A 16,320-nucleotide genomic window follows, 5' to 3' on the forward strand; every position below is an offset into this window, starting at 1 on the left:
CTATAATATCTCCCTGTAAACTTGCCTTTTTGATATTACTAAACAGAAGTAAACTATATATATTACTAAACAGAAACCAACTGAAGAGGACTTACATTTAAATCCTGTTTGGCAAAAAGCAGCAACCCCACCTCCTTTTCTGTTCTGTCTATCCTTCCTAAAAAATGTGTATCCCTCTATGTTACACTTATCCTCATCTTTGTTATTTAGCCAGGTTTCCGTTATTGTTATCCTCTTTAATAAAATCCCTGTGTGCGTCCATGTGTCCGTGTGTGTGTGTCTTCTGGTGAAGTGCGCATGCGCAGGGCACTCTTTAATAAAGGACATCACTGCTGGGGAGAGTGCTGATCGGGTACTCGCGGTCGCGCATATAAAATCCGTTGCTGGGGAGACGCCACACATACTGTACAATAATCAGCTACACGCCAGCACAGATTAAAATCCTTGCCGGGGAACTGCACAGTAAATGCTGGAGAGACGCCACAGCAAGCTAAAATAAAGAGAGGCAGGATAGGAGATCTTCAAACAGACACAACATATCAATCAACAGCCACAGAGGAGAGGATAAATGTAATATTAATTATACTTACTGTATTGTCATATACGTTTCTATTTTATTTTTATTATTATTTTACTTTAGGCTTCTTGCAAAAATATTTTTGACAAAAATAAATTAAGACAAGAAACAGAATGAGGTCAAGGTCCCTTGCCATTTAATATAGACTGTTCCTACTAATGTTTATGCACTACTGTTCTAGCACCCGTTATTGTAACGGGCTTAATGTCTAGTAATAATATAATTATGCTCTGCTACATACGTACATCATGGAGTGGATGTAGAGGTGGTCCACTCCTACAGATACTTAGGGGTCCATATTAATGACAGGTTGGGCTGATCTCATAACACAGAGGAACTAGAGAACAAAGGATGGAGCAGACTCTTCTTCCTTCGGAGACTGTGTTCCTTTAATGTGGGAAGTGACATCCTTCACATCTTCTACAGTCTGGTAACATCACTTCAAAAGAGGACCACCGAATCAATATGGTAAGTAAAAGTGGCACGCTCAGTTATGGGACACACTCAGGACCTCCTGGAGGTTGTATAGGAGGAGAGAAAGAAAACAAAACTGAGTGCCATTATGAACAACACTGCACATCCTCTCTGGGACACACCAACACTGAGGACTTTCAGCCAATAAATCAATCAGCAGAAGTGTGTGGAAAAAATGCGACTGGGGTCCTTTATACCAAGAGAAATACGCCTGTATAGCGCCTCACTGTGGCTGGGACTGCAAAGACAGAAGTTTTTGTTTCTTTTTAATTATTCTGGAGTGTGTTCAATGTTATTTAAGTAGATTCTGTAAAAATCCAAGTTCCCCATTGGAGACAATGCTTGTTCATTCTATCTATCCATCATATAGTGCCTTTCACATATCTCTCTCTCATATAGTGCCTTTCATATGTATCTATCTATTATATAGTGCAGGGGTGGGCAAAGTCATTCCTGGAGGGCTGCAGTGGCCGCGGGTTTTTGTTCCAACCCAGTTGCTTAATTAGAAAACAATCCTTGCCAATAATTACATTTCATGGCTTTTTAGTGCTTTAACTCTGCCATGTCAGGTCATTCTCATATCCTAGATTTTTTTTCCATTCTAAGGATATCATCCAAACACTTTGAAGTGTAAAACAGATGAGTAATTCTCAATCCTTCACTTTTTTCTCTTCTCTTTCCTTCCAAGTATTTAATTAAACCAAATCGTACACGATAAATACACACAGGTGTAAAGGGTAACAAGCAAAAATGGATAACTGCTGGTTTCTTTTGTCATTTGCATCTTCTTGCTAATAAGGAGCAATTAAAAACGAGAATGCAGCTGTTTTAAGACTTAAATAAGCAATAAGGGTTCAAAATCTTAATGAGGGAGATAACTAAAATGAAGCAGAAGTATTTCTAGAGCAATTAGTGCTTCTTATTAAGCAATTGGGTTGGAACAAAAACCTGCAGCCACTGCGGCCCTCCAGGACTGACTTTGCCCACCCCTGATCTAGTGCATTTCACATATCTCTCTATCATATAGTGCCTTTCATATGTATCTATCTATTATATAGTGCACTTCACATATCTATCTGTTATATTGTGCCTTTCATATATCTGCTATCTATTATATAGTGCCTTTCATCTATCTATCTATCTATCTATTATATAGTTCTTTTTATATCTATTATATAGTGCCTTTCACATATCTATTATATAGTGTCTTTCACATATCTCTCTTTTATATAGTGCCTTTCATCTATCTCTTTATTATATAGTGCCTTTCACATATCAGATAGATAGATAACTTTATTAATCCCAAGGGGAAATTCACATACTCCAGCAGCAGCATACTGATAAAGAAATAATATTAAATTAAAGAGTAATAACAATGCAGGTATAACAGACAATAACTTTGTATAATGTTAATGTTTACCCCCCCGGGTGGAATTGAATAGTCTATTATATAGTGCTTTTCACATATCTCTCTATTATATAGTACTTTTCATCTCTCTATCTGTCTGTCTATCTATCTAAGATTCAATGGCCGAATGTCTTGTTGTTGAAGACCACCCTATTTGCTTTGCTAACCCTGTCCTTTGTACAACAGTCTGACTGTAAGGGAAAAGTAAAACGTTCTTGAAACTGCCCGCCTGTTCCACTCCTGGACTTCCTGGCTTCATTTGTACCGGCACACTTTATAGTAGGAAATGAGGTCAGATATAACATTTAACTTTGTGCGTTGCTCTGAGATAACAGTTTTACGTATGAGGAGTCTGAGTCTGTACACCGAACGTTTAGATGAGACTTTTAACGCTGAACTATTTTGGGACCTTTGGATGTCACGTAATAGCAGAGGGTTGCGGTCAGAGTGTACCATTTATCTGAGTGCTCATTGGTGGGAGTGAAATGTTTACCAGCTGTAATATGCAAATGAACGTGCGTGATAACAGGAGCCGTTCTCGTAAGACTAAGCAGACTTGATATGGAGAGACTCGTTGTCCATTCCACCAGCTGCTGTAAATAAAGGACGTCTTTGGATTTTATTTATCGTGATGACCCGCTACTTTTTTATTTATTAAGTATTCTCCTCAATACTGACCCTTGTAGGCAGTGTGGTGCATTGGTTTGGAGTTCAAACCCCATGGCTGTGGGTTCAAATCCCACTGCTGACACCATGTCTGTTCTTTGCCTGTGTGGCAGAATTGGGGGCTTTCATCAGCACAGATGTGACAAGATCAGGTCAGTCAGTGCAACAAGCTCCTTCATTCTGTCCACCTACTTTCTCTAAAATAACACCAAGTTCCTAAAGCCCTCCTGTCCACCACACTACCTGGTCACATAGTCCACGTGTCTGTGGTTCTGTGTGTGAAGAAAAACCTTCTAACGTTTGTGTGAAAAGGGTGCTTAATGAGCTCTGTCTCCGAATAAGACGCATGCCAGGCAGTGGGGTGGGGGGGTTACGGCTTTGGACTTGGTGACCCTGAGCAAGTCACTTCACCTGGCGGTGCCCCCTTTGGAAAAACAAAAGAAATGCAACCAATTGTGTCACAAATGTTGTCAGTCACCTTGAATTAAGGTGTCAGACGAAGGATAACTAATAATATGACAACAGTGGGGGGGGGCGGGACTGAAGTAAGACGTTCATCTGCATGAAGGCAGGAGCCGCTGGTGCCCACCTTACCCAGGTGCTCAATGTCAAGCTCAATTTCCAGCGTTTATCTGTCGAGCAAATCGCAGACACTTTGCTGTTATTTCAGGGAGAACAGGGCAGGTATGCGGTACGAGAAGTGGTTTGGGATTAGTCATTAGATGTTTGTGTGGTTAGTGGAACATTAAAAAAAAAAAAGTATCATGTTGCCCCCCCCACCACCCTCGGCTTCTTGATGGCCTTTTTCTCATTTGGTTGACAAAGGCCCAACTGTAGTGGCAGTTTTGCTGCTCATGCATGCGAGAAACACAACCGGGGGGTTCAGACGAGAGTCGGGGGTGTCGGGTTACCTGAGAAGAAGTCCACCATGTTCAGGAAAAGAAAAAAAAAATACGTGCAGGCTGAGCAAAATCCTCCTGACATTGGCAATCGAAAGGAGGCTGAAAGTCCAGGGCGGGCCGTGTAGTGGCAAGGTTGGTACACTCTGGGCATCAGACTTGAGAGATGGCAGACATGGAGACACAAAAAGATGGCATTTACAAAAAAAAAAAATAGTGAGGTTTATTTACAGGTGTGCAAAAAAAAAACCAAAAAAAAACAGGCGGACACGGGAAGAACGTGGAAACGCCACAAAGATGGCGACTGGGCCAGGATTGGAACAAAAACCCAACGTCCCGATCACAAAGAGTGAATGCTATTGACAGGACTTCAGGCCAGTCCGAAAATGAACATAATCAAAGGCAAAAATGGGAACGGGAAGACATTAAACGAAACACAGTCCAATGAATCCCGAAATCAGAAGAAATTGGAGTATACGCTCCCCGGCCACTTTATTAGGTACACCTCACTAGGGCCGGGTCGGACCCCCTTTTGCCTTCAGAACTCTTCGTGGCATCGATTCAACAAGGTGCTGGAAACACTCCTCAGGGATTGACATGATGGCATCACACAGGTTGCTGCAGATTTGTGGGCTGCACATCCATGATGCGAATCTCCTGCTCCACCACATCCTGAAGGTGCTCTACTGGATTGAGGATCTGCTGCCTGTGGAGGCCATTTGAGTTCAGTGACCTCATTGTCATGTTCAAGAAACCAGTTTGAGATGATTTGTGACATGGCGTGTTATCCTGCTGGAAGGAGCCATCAGAAGATGGGGACACTGCGGTCATAAAGGGATGGACGTGGTCAGCAACAACACTCGGGTAGGCTGTGCCATTTACACCATGCTCGATTGGTACTAAGGAGCCCAAAGTGTGCCAAGAACATATCCTCAACATCATTACACCACCAGCAGCAGCATGAACCGTTGATACCAGGCAGGGTGGGTCCATTCTTTCATGTTGTTGACCCCACCATGTGAATGTCACAGCAGAAATCGAGACTCATCAGACCAGGTGACGTTTTTTTTCCAGTCTTCTATTGTCCAGTTTGGGTGAGTCCGTGTGAATTGTAACCTCAGTTGCCAGTTCTTAGCTGACAGGAGTGTCACCCGGTGTGGTCTCCTGCTGGCTGTGGCCCACCTGCTTCTTGGTTTGACGTGTTGTGTGTTCAGAGCTGCTCTTCTGCACACCTCGGTTGTAACGAGTGCTCATTTGAGTTCCTGTTGCCTTTCTATCAGCTCAAACCAGTCTGGCCATTCTCCACTAACCTCTGGCATCAACAGAGGACTGCCGCTCACTCATGTTTTCCCTTTTTCGGACCATTCCCTGTAAACCCTAGAGATGGTCGTGTGTGAGAATCCCAGCAGATCCACACTTTTTGAAAGACTCAGAGCAGACCACCTGTCACCAACACCCATTACCCGTTCACAGTGTATACTGTATGTATTGTCACACACATGACAATTGCATTCTCTAATGGACGAGCGGCCAGATGCCCTTTGAGCGGCTCAGCCACAAGACAGTGGGCACCCAGTGCCACCCCCTGGGGGTTGGCGGAGCCCCCTAGTAATAATAATCATTCATTTTATTTACGTGGCGTCTTTGTGATGCTCGAGACACTAGAGATGAGAGGCAGAGATGGGAGAACATAAAACTTATTATGGGCAGGGGCCCAAGGAATATAAAGCAACAGCACTAACCACTGCACCACCATGCCCCCCCAATGCCACAGACACACATTACATTACAGATGCAGCAGCATATGCTCAAACAGCTAAGCACCAAACTTTCACTGAGCCCCAGGTGTAAAAGAAGGAAATAAACCCAACGTCTCTTATACAAGAAGTTGAGAAGAAGAAGAAAACGGACGGTTTGACTTACCTGTTCCAGGCAGAATTGTTGCTCAGCAGCAGAGCCTGACGGGTGGCATGGAACCGAGGAAGATCACTAAGGACGGGAGAGCTCATGAACCGAGGCCGAGGACGGCGGAAAGACCCCATGGTGACGGCCGGCAGCTGTGAAGCTGGAAGTGGGGAGTCTGTCAGATCCGAGCGTGAAGAACGGCTGAGCCGGCGAGCAGGCAGTTTAGGGGAGGAGCAACAGAAATGTCCGGAAAACCTCATCTGTGACTTCCATCCCAGGCAGAAGTGATGCATTAAAAAAATAAAAGAAATGGGGCTGAGCAGTCCACTCCGGGTTGTCAGGCCAGTCCACCACAATGGAGAAAACCGATGAATGGCAACGTGGAGACAAATCTGCAGGTTCAAGAAAATAAGGGCGTTATTACTTCAGTATGGCTGCTTATGATGAAAAATATATAAGATGAATGTTTAATAAAGTGACAGTGACAGGCTGGCATCCCATCCAGAGCTAGCTCCCTCCATACACCAAACGCATGGTGTACCTGAACTGAATAAGTGAGGTAGAAAAAGGATAGGGGGGCATAAAAACAAATTTACAGTAGGGGCCTGAAGAATAAAAAAAACAGATAGATAGATATGTGAAAGGCACTATATAATAGATAGATACTGTAGATGTGAAAGGCACTAAATAGATAGATAGATGTGCAAGACACTATATAACAGATAGATGTGCTAGGCACTATATAATAGATAGATAGATGTGAAAGGCACTAAATAGATAGATAGATGTGCTAGGCACTATATAATAGATAGCTAGATAGATGTGAAAGACACTAAATAGATAGATAGATATGAAAGGCATTATAGATAGATTGATAGATAGATAGATAGATAGATAGGAAAGGCACTATATAATTGATAGCTAGATAGATAGATATGAAAGGCACTATATAATGATAGCTAGATAGATGTGAAGACACTATAGATAGATAGATGTGAAAGGCACTATAATAGATAGATAGATAGATAGAAAGACTAGATAGATAGATAGATAGATAGATAGATAGATAGATAGGAAAGGCACTATATAATAGATAGATGTGAAAGGCACTAAATAGATAGATAGATGTGAAAGGCACAATATAATTGATAACTAGATAGATAGATATGAAAGGCACTATATAATAGATAGATGTGAAAGGCACTATAAGCTAGATAGATGTGAAAGGCACTATATAGATAGAGAGCACTAGATAGATGTGAAAGACACTAAAATAGATAGATAGATATAGAAAGATAGATGTGAAAGACACTAAATGATAGATAGATAGGAAAGGCACTATATAATTGATAGATTTCATTTTGAAACTAGATGCAATTTCCAGAATATCACTTGAGCCACAGGAGCTGCCAGCGGTTTTTGTTCTTCATCCTAATTTTTGGTGGGTGAGCAGTCATTTGGTGAACACACACTCACACAGCAATCTCATAAGGAACTTCGATTGCTAAGATCAGAAGCCACCCTGGGACGATCATCCTTGTCATCTTTAGTTTTTCATAAACTGTTTCTAAAGACTATATATATCAAGACTTTGCTATCCCAATTTTCTTTCACGCTTTTCTCTACTGCAGGGGTGGGCAAAGTCATTCCTGGAGGGCCGCAGTGGCCACGGGTTTTTGTTCCAACCCAGTTGCTTAATTAGAAAACAATCCTTGCCAATAATTACATTTCATGGCTTGTTAGTGCTTTAACTCTGCTATGTCAAGTCATTCTCATATCCTAGATTTTTTTTCCATTCTAAGGATATCATCCAAATACTTTGAAGTGTAAAACAGATGGGTAATTCTCAATCCTTCACTTTTTTCTCTTCTCTTTCCTTCCAAGTATTTAATTAAACCAAATAGTGCCTGATAAATACACACAGGTGTAAAGGGTAACAAGCAAAAATGGATAACTGCTGGTTTCTTTTTGTCATTTGCTTCTTATTGTTAATAAGGAGCAATTAAAAACCGACTTAAATAAGCAATAAGTGTTCAAAATCTTAATGAGGGAGATAACTAAAATGAAGCAGATGTGTTTCTAGAGCAATAAGTGCTTCTTATTAAGCAATTGGGTTGGAACAAAAACCTGCAGCCACTGCGGCCCTCCAGGAATGACTTTGCCCACCGCTGCTCTACTGGTATTATTATTCATGTAATAAATACCACGCTGCTTTTAACTTTCTATACTTTGTCATCATATCGGAAGTCATTGAAGTAATAAGTTAAATTTCTTAGAGCACCTGGAGCAGTAGGAAGTGCCGTATGATCTGAACTGCTAGGTTTATCGAGCTGTGGACGGAGAGCTCTGTCTAGTAATGAACAGTGCGTTAAAGTAAAACATCCACTGCTTGATAAATGGCCGACAGCCAGGGATGTTGAGCCTCGGAGACCAAAGGTAACATTTAGGTCTGAGATAGTGGATACTATATCAGTACTTAAGACATCACATGTTGTTCAGGCCTATGATAAGCAAGTCTCTTGGAGTACCAGGGAAAGCGGACTGTGCTCGTGTTAGTCATACGGTACTTGTGTGGGTTAAAATGCTAGGGAATAGCGTGCTGTGTGTTTGTCATTCATAGGGCACTGTTGTGATTAGGTCTTGTGTGTATGTATGTGTGTGTTAATCTTAAAGTGCAACAGTAGGCCAACCTGGTAACGAACTTGACGAGTACACTTACCCTAAAGGGTAAGTAGAGGGAAAGATCACAATAACACACTGGTGAAGACCAGGAACTGCTCGTCACCTGCCTGATGTCATCCCTAAACTGCAGCACGTGGTGGCAGCATCAGACTAGTGGTGTGTGGGGTACAGAGAGAGGTGAGGAGCACACGCTGTTACAGTGCATTGCCGCACCCACCACATGACAAATCAACTCAGGGCCCCAGATTAGGACCCCAGTGCAGCCATGTGACAGGTGACACCTCAGCAGCACACCAGTTCAGATGGAATGGAACCAGTGTGATATTTTTTATGGTGGCTGGAGTGCCAATTCTGCTAATACACAACACAATAAAGTGCTCTGAAAGTGAAGGGGGTCCCAAAACTTTCTGAATCCGCTATACGTGCTTTATTATTATATAAAATACCTAGCAGACCCACAAATTATTTCAAATTTGAATTGCCCGCGTTCTCTGTCCTAAAGTTTGTTTTGTTCCCCAGTTTACTTCATCTCACTGTTTAAACTCTGACTGGTGGTTTTGTTTCTCAGGGTCACTCCTGGTACTCACCTCTCTGCAGGTACAGGTCACGAATGACGAGGACTCTGGTGAGTGTGAATGAAGAGCGTGTCAAGAACTTCTACTTCATTTTATGCACTAACATTCAGTAAAACTTAGCTGTTCTTGTAAAACTTTAGTTGTTTCTTTACTTAAAGATTCTTTACTTATGGACGCTTTAAACGTATGGTGCAGAACATTCAATTAAGTGTTCTGTCTTACATGTTACTTGGCGGGCGGCACGGTGGCGCAGTGGGTAGCGCTGCTGCCTCGCAGTTGGGAGATCTGGGGACCTGGGTTCGCTTCCCGGGTCCTCCCTGCGTGGAGTTTGCATGTTCTCCCCGTGTCTGCGTGGGTTTCCTCCGGGCGCTCTGGTTTCCTCCCACAGTCCAAAGACATGCAGGTTAGGTGGATTGGCGATTCTAAATTGGCCCTAGTGTGTGCTTGGTGTGTGGGTGTGTTTGTGTGTGTGTCCTGCAGTGGGTTGGCACCCTGCCCAGGATTGGTTCCCTGCCTTGTGCCCTGTGTTGGCTCCAGCAGACCCCCGTGACCCTGTGTTCGGATTCAGCGGGTTGGAAAATGGATGGATGGATGGATGTTACTTGGCACACAAAACACGCACACAAGACATGGTTTAAAACCATGTGCCCTCTACACCTTACACCTGGTAAGGCTGATCACTAACTGAGAATAAAGTTTAGTCAGAGAGGCTAGAAATAGTTGGAATATACCAACTCAATTCAACTTATGGGGGTTATAGGAACCTCCCATAGATTATGCACTTCTTCTTTTGGCTGCTCCCTTTAGGGGTCACCACAGCAGATCATCTTCTTCCATATCTTTCTGTCCTCTCCATCTTGTTCTGTTACACCCATCACCTGCATGTCCTCTCTCACCACATCCATAAACCTTCTCTTAGGCCTTCCTCTTCCCTGGCAGCTCTATCCTTAGCACCCTTCTCCCAATATAGCCAGCATCTCTCCTCTGCACATGTCCAAAGCAACACAATCTCGCCTCTCTGACTTTGTCTCCCAACCGTCCAACTTGAGCTGACCCTCTAATGTCCTCATTTCTCATCCTGTCCATCCTCGTCACACCCAATGCAAATCTTAACACCTTTAACTCTGCCACCTCCAGCTCTGTCTCCTGCTTTCTGATTAGTGCCACCGTCTCCAACCCATATAACATAGCTGGTCTCACTGCCAACCTGTAGACCTTCCCTTTCACTCTTGCTGGTACCCGTCTGTCACACTGGTCAACAATGATTTGGTCACACAACAATTTGAGGGGGTTTCATAAGTACTTATTCATGCCGATTTCAGAAAGGTACTCAGAAGTTTTGTACCACCCATAGTTGCTGAGATTTTTCAGGATGTATATTTGGTATATAAGCCTTTAGAAGCCTCCTTAATGTTATGTTAACCCTCGGAGAAATGAGCCAAAAACGTTGTTCTCACGTGTAACAGAAATGTCAACATAAATACAGTTGGAAAAGTATGACTAGTGACCATGGGTGTACCATGGGTGCAGATTTAGTACGCCTCCTTCGTGTGTGTTGTGTTGCATCCTTAACTCTGCCACCTCCAGCTCAGTCACCTTCTTTCTGGTCAGTGCCACCGTTTCCAACCCATATAACACAGCTGGTCTCACTACTGTCCTGTAGACCTTCCCTTTCACTCTTGCTGGTATCCATCTGTCACAAATCACTCCTGACACTCTTCTCTACCCTGCCTACACTCACTTCTTCACTTCTCTTCCACAGTCCCTGTTACTCTGTACTGTTGATCCCAAGTATTTAAACTCATCCACCTTCGCCAACTCTACTCCCTCATCCTCACCATTCCACTGACCTCCCTCTCATTCACACACATGTATTCTGTTTTGTTCCTACTGACCTTCATTCCTCTCATATCTCCACCTCTCCAGGGTCTCCTCAACCTGCTCCCTACTCTCACTACAGATCACAATGTCATCAGCAAACATCATAGTCCACGGGGACTCCTGTCTAATCTTGTCTGTCAGCCTGTCCATCACCATTGCAGATAAGAAAGGGCTCAGAGCCGATCTCTGATGTAATCCCACCTCCGTCACTCCTACCATAGACCTCACGACTGTCACATTTCCCTCGTACATATCCTGTACAACTCTTACGTACTTCTCTGCCATTCCCGACTTCCTCATACAATACCACAGTAAAACATTTATGAATCCTATGTAACTAGCAAATGGCTCTTACACATCTGGCCCCTAATTGTTTATGCTAGGGCAGAAATCAATTACTTTAACATTACTTAGTAAGAGCCTTCACTACTTTAATGAACTTAAACCAAACTTAAGAAACTTAAAACTTAAATTCTACTGTAAGAGCACAAACCCAGTTTGTAAGTTAAGCATGCTGAAAGTCAAATGAATCATTTCAATCATTTGCTGCTTCCTGCAGCAGGCCCAGTTTGTTCCCGGGTCTGTCCAGTGTGCTGGTCTTGGTCTGCACACAAACTCTTCTGACTGCCCCCTTTGCATCTGGCATTGTCTCGATGACTCGGCCCATTACCCAGGAGTTACAGGGTGTAGCATCTTATAATTACACCCACAGTGTCCAATTTCTTTATGAATTTGCTGCAAAGCAGAAAGAACAACATGAGAGCATTTTTTTGGTGAGTGAGCCATCCACTTGATCAAGTCTTTTCAGCCACTCATGTTCTGGCTTCTGGCCTTGAATCCAAGTCTTTCTTTTGGTGAAACTTTCTATTGTCGATCCTCTTGATGCCTGATCCACAGGATTTTGTGCAGATGTGACGTACCTCCATTGCGAGGATTGTGGGTGCCCTCTTATCACTGCGGTTCTGTTGGCAACAAAAGTTTTGTAGCATGCGCTTTCATTTGCAATGTACCCAATAGGCGGAGTGGTGGCTCTGAGGCTATGGATCTGCACTGGCAATCGGAAGGTTGCCAGTTCGAATCCCGTAAATGGCAAAAAGAGACTCTGTTCTGTTGGGCCCTTGAGTAAGGCTCTTAACCTGCAATTGCTGAGCGCTTTGATTAGTGAGAAAAAGCGCTATATAAATGCAAAGAATTATTATTATTATTATTATTATTATATTAATACAGGGGTGCTGTCAGTCCAAAAGATTGCCTCTTGCAGAGGAATCTGTAGTTCTGGTCTTAGCATGTTGTCCATTTTGCAACCACTGCTGCTGTAAGTTCTAACCTTGGTATAGTGACAGGTTTCAGTGGTGCCACTCTTGATCACTAATCACTTACGGCATGTTGTTTCTTTGCACATAGCTCCTCTCTAGCATGTCTAGGATTGGTTGTCGTCACACGCGTGTGCACTTGGATGGCAGCTTAATGGCTCTGGTGATAGTCAAGTTACCCGCCGAACCAGGGGTTGGCACTGTGTGCTAGTGCCTTCTCTCTTAATCCCTCTGCAGAACGGAAGAATGACTGCTATTCCAAAGCTGACGTCACTTCTGGACCTGCCCCTTCCTGCCTGGATACCACATGACCAGGAGTTTGGCCATGTTTGAGCTAGTTCTGTATTGGACTCCAGTCTGAGAAGCCATAAGTGTAAAATGATCCTTTATCTTTCCATTTATTTTCATTATATGGGGTCACGGATGTCTCCGTGGTCCTGCTTCTTGTCTTTCAGTGTACAGAATGAGGGTGTTGTGGTGTATGGCCATGCTGGAAGGACCGGGGGAAGTAATGCTCTGGATACGCTTCCTCCCCCGGGAGCGCTAGGTGGCAGCCCCTTTGGGTTACAGCAGTGCCTCAGACTCCCACAGGGCTCCATGGGAGCTGGAGTTTGATACAACCCTGTTGGGGTTCGTGGGCGACGCCAGGGGGTGCTGCAGCTGTTGCTGAGCCCTTATTTGCAGCTCTGGGAATGGGTCAACAAGCAGCTGTATCATCTCCGGGTGCCTTATAAAAGGAGCCAGCAACCACTACGCCGGGGGAGCCAGACGTCGGGTTGGGGAAGACGAACCTCACCAGGAGGAGTGGCGGTGAAGAAAGAAGAGAAGTGTGGTTTTGGCGGTGCTTGTGACTGTGCTGTACACGTGGGAAATGGGGGAAGGCGTTTCCCACAGGGAAAAAGAATAAAATAAAAACGTGTGCCTTGAACTTGTGTCCTGCGTCTGTCTGTGTCAGGTTGGGCGGCAGAAGTGGAGTACAAGTCACAGGAGGTTCTGCTCAAGCTTTATAACACACTGGTGAGGCCTCATCTGCAGTACTGGGTGCAATTTGGGTCTCCAGGCTACAAAAAGGACATAGCAGCACTAGAAAAGGTCCCGAGAAGAGCGACTAGGCTGATTCCAGGGCTACAGGGGATCAGTTATGAGGAAAGATTAAAAGAGCTGAGCCTTTACAGTTTCAAAACACGCAGTTCAGTTCAAAACACGCAAATTTTTATTTTTTTTCTTTTTTCCTTGTGGGAAACGCCTTCCCCCATTTGCCACGTGTACAGCACAGTCACAAGCACTGCCAAAAGCACACTTCTCTTCTTTCTTCATTGCCACTCCTCCTGGTGAGCTTCGTCTTCCCCAACCCAACGTCTGGCTCCCCTGGCATAGTGGTTGCTGGCTCCTTTTATAAGGCACCCGGAGCTGCTCCAGGTGCTCGCTGACCCACTTCCAGGTCCTTCCAGCATGGAGGCGTCCCGACCAGACAAGGGACCTGTCATATGCCACAGTGTACAGCACCGTCTGTTCACCGAGCTGAGCTGAGGCTAAGGCTCTTGTTTCTTAGCTAATGTGAGAAGTTTGAAGTGTTAGAGGGGTCCACCCTGTGGTGAACATGGCACAAACTGGTCACGAAACAAATAAATTAGTAACTTAGCGGCTTAAAGAGCTGCTTGTGATGTTATCTCATTCTGTGTGCTGCATCTGCCCACCCGATGTATGGGCCGACGGTGTACACATAATAAAGCTGTGAGGTGCAGCCAAACAGCAACTCAGCTTTGCATGCCGTGCTGCTGAGATGGTAACAGCGATAATGCAAACGGCTGTGGAGCAACATGGTAGGCATGATGAGGAGTCTTGATAAACAACTCTTCTGTTCCTCCAAGTCACACATCATTATCTATGCCCACTCTGTCAAATTCATGGTCGGGCTAAAAAAAAACAATACAGTGTGCAGTACAAGTTCAGGTTTGTTTAAATCCTTTATAAAGCTCATTTAAAACATGCAACATTGACCAAAATGCTGTACATTAGAATAAATAAGTAAGAAGAAGTATATTCTAAGAGAGTTTAAAAAAAGCCAGAGAAAAAGAAACATTCTCAACCTGGATTTAAAAATATTCACATTTGTAGGCGATCTGACATCAGCGGGTAGTCTGTTCCAAAGTCTAGGACAGCGTTTCTCAACCTTTAAGTATTTGCGACCCGAGTTTTCATAACAGTCTTAATCGCGCCCCCCCCTAACTTTTTTTTGTAACGAGCCCACTAATACCAGTTTTGTTCTTTTTTAATTAATGATATATCATAGATGCATACTTTATTATACCTACTTAACTTTTATCAACATTTATCTAACTCTATATTTATTTTTCTTGTATCAGAATGTAGTTTAAGTTCATTTGTTTTGGTTTCAATAGATGTATTTTTCATATTTTCGATTCTTGTTTTCTTTTTTTCACATCTTCGCGCCCCCTTTTTTTGTTACTTCGGGGGCACACCCCACAGTTTGAGAACCACTGGTCTAGGAGCGGCTGTTGCAAAAAGTCCACCCACCTTTAACTTTTAGGTGAGTCCTTGGCATGACTAAGAGAGTCTGATCAGACGATGCAAGTTGGTGAGATGGAATGTAAAAGGTGTGAAAGGCGCTCAAAAACAAACAGCACCTTAAAACGAACCCTGTAATGGACCAGAAGCCAGTGATGGGCCATGCATACGTGTGCCTGTCCAAAGGACCAGAAGTAGCTGAGAAAGGGATTGCTGGGTAATTCCAGTTGTTACATGTGTGCACATACAGAATACATGTGTGTGAATGAGAGGGAGGTCAGTGGAATGGTGAAGATGGTTCAGGGAGTAGAGCTGGCGAAGGTGGATGAGTTTAAATACTTGGGATCAACAGTACAGAGTAATGGGGATTGTGGAAGAGAGGTGAAGATAAGAGAGTGCAGGCAGGGTGGAATGGGTGGAGAAGAGTGTCAGGAGTGATTTGTGACAGACGGGTATCAGCAAGAGTGAAAGGGAAGGTCTACAGGACGGTAGTGAGACCAGCTATGTTATACGGGTTGTAGACGGTGGCACTGACCAATAAAGCAGGAGACAGAGCTGGAGATGGCAGAGTTAAAGATGTTAAGATTTGCATTGGGTGTGACGAGGATGGACAGGATTAGAAATGAGTGCATTAGAGGGTCAGCTCAGGTTGGACGGTTGGGAGACAAAGTCAGAGAGGCGAGATTGCGTTGGTTTGGACATGTGCAGAGGAGAGATGCTGGGTATATTCGGAGAAGGGTGCTAAGGATAGAGCTGCCAGCCAAGAGGAAAAGAGGAAGTTTATGGATGTGGTGAGAGAAGACATGAAGGTGACAGAGCAAGATGACAGGAAGATATGGGACAAGTCTTACAGCATTAACTTGCGTTTTCTTTGTGCCTTTTGCTCTGTTTACAATATACTGGGCTTGCCTACGGGTGCCCCAGAGCCTTTAAGAGTGTTTTTGTGCTTTCGTAACACAGTTTAGAATGACTTACAGTAGTCCAAATGAGAAGAAAGAAAATCAAGAGTCACCTTTTTTAACATCAGTGACAGACGAAAAGGGCTTGATCTTAGCTAACACTCGTAGCTGGAGAAATCAGAGTTTAACTACAGAATTTATAAGTTTATCCAGCTTGAGTTTGTCGTGATTTGGGAGTCCCAAAGTACTTTCAAAAGTTGCCCTCCGGGATGGGGGGATTACCAACCCAACCCTGACTAGATACAAAAAGCGCCTAGAAGAATCTTTATAAAATAACAGAATTAGTTTAACAAAGGCTCTGCAATCCAAGAAGCTCCTAAAAGCTCAAAAGGAATTTGCTGAGTAGGCAAGGCAGTCCTCCACAAACCCAGTCCCAAGCTGGAATCCTAAGTCAAAAAGGGAGCGCAGGTTCAAAAATCCAGGAACTACTCAAAGAACACTCCACTCCACTC

At 43.8% G+C, this 16,320-nt stretch overlaps 1 protein-coding gene across 1 annotated transcript in view; it reads right to left on the reverse strand.

The window, feature by feature from the left end:
- Positions 1–16,320, reverse strand: part of LOC114645680 (proline-rich protein 5-like) — a 184,390-nt gene that overhangs the window by 52,712 nt on the left and 115,358 nt on the right. Inside the window, exon 3 of the mRNA XM_028793503.2 lies at positions 5,948–6,321. Coding sequence (XP_028649336.2) covers positions 5,948–6,222 — 275 coding nt within the window. The 5' untranslated portion in view covers positions 6,223–6,321. The remainder of the gene's footprint in view (positions 1–5,947; positions 6,322–16,320) is intronic.

This window comes from Erpetoichthys calabaricus, chromosome 2, assembly GCF_900747795.2.
Source record: "Erpetoichthys calabaricus chromosome 2, fErpCal1.3, whole genome shotgun sequence".
In the NCBI taxonomy this organism is placed as follows: domain Eukaryota; kingdom Metazoa; phylum Chordata; class Cladistia; order Polypteriformes; family Polypteridae; genus Erpetoichthys; species Erpetoichthys calabaricus.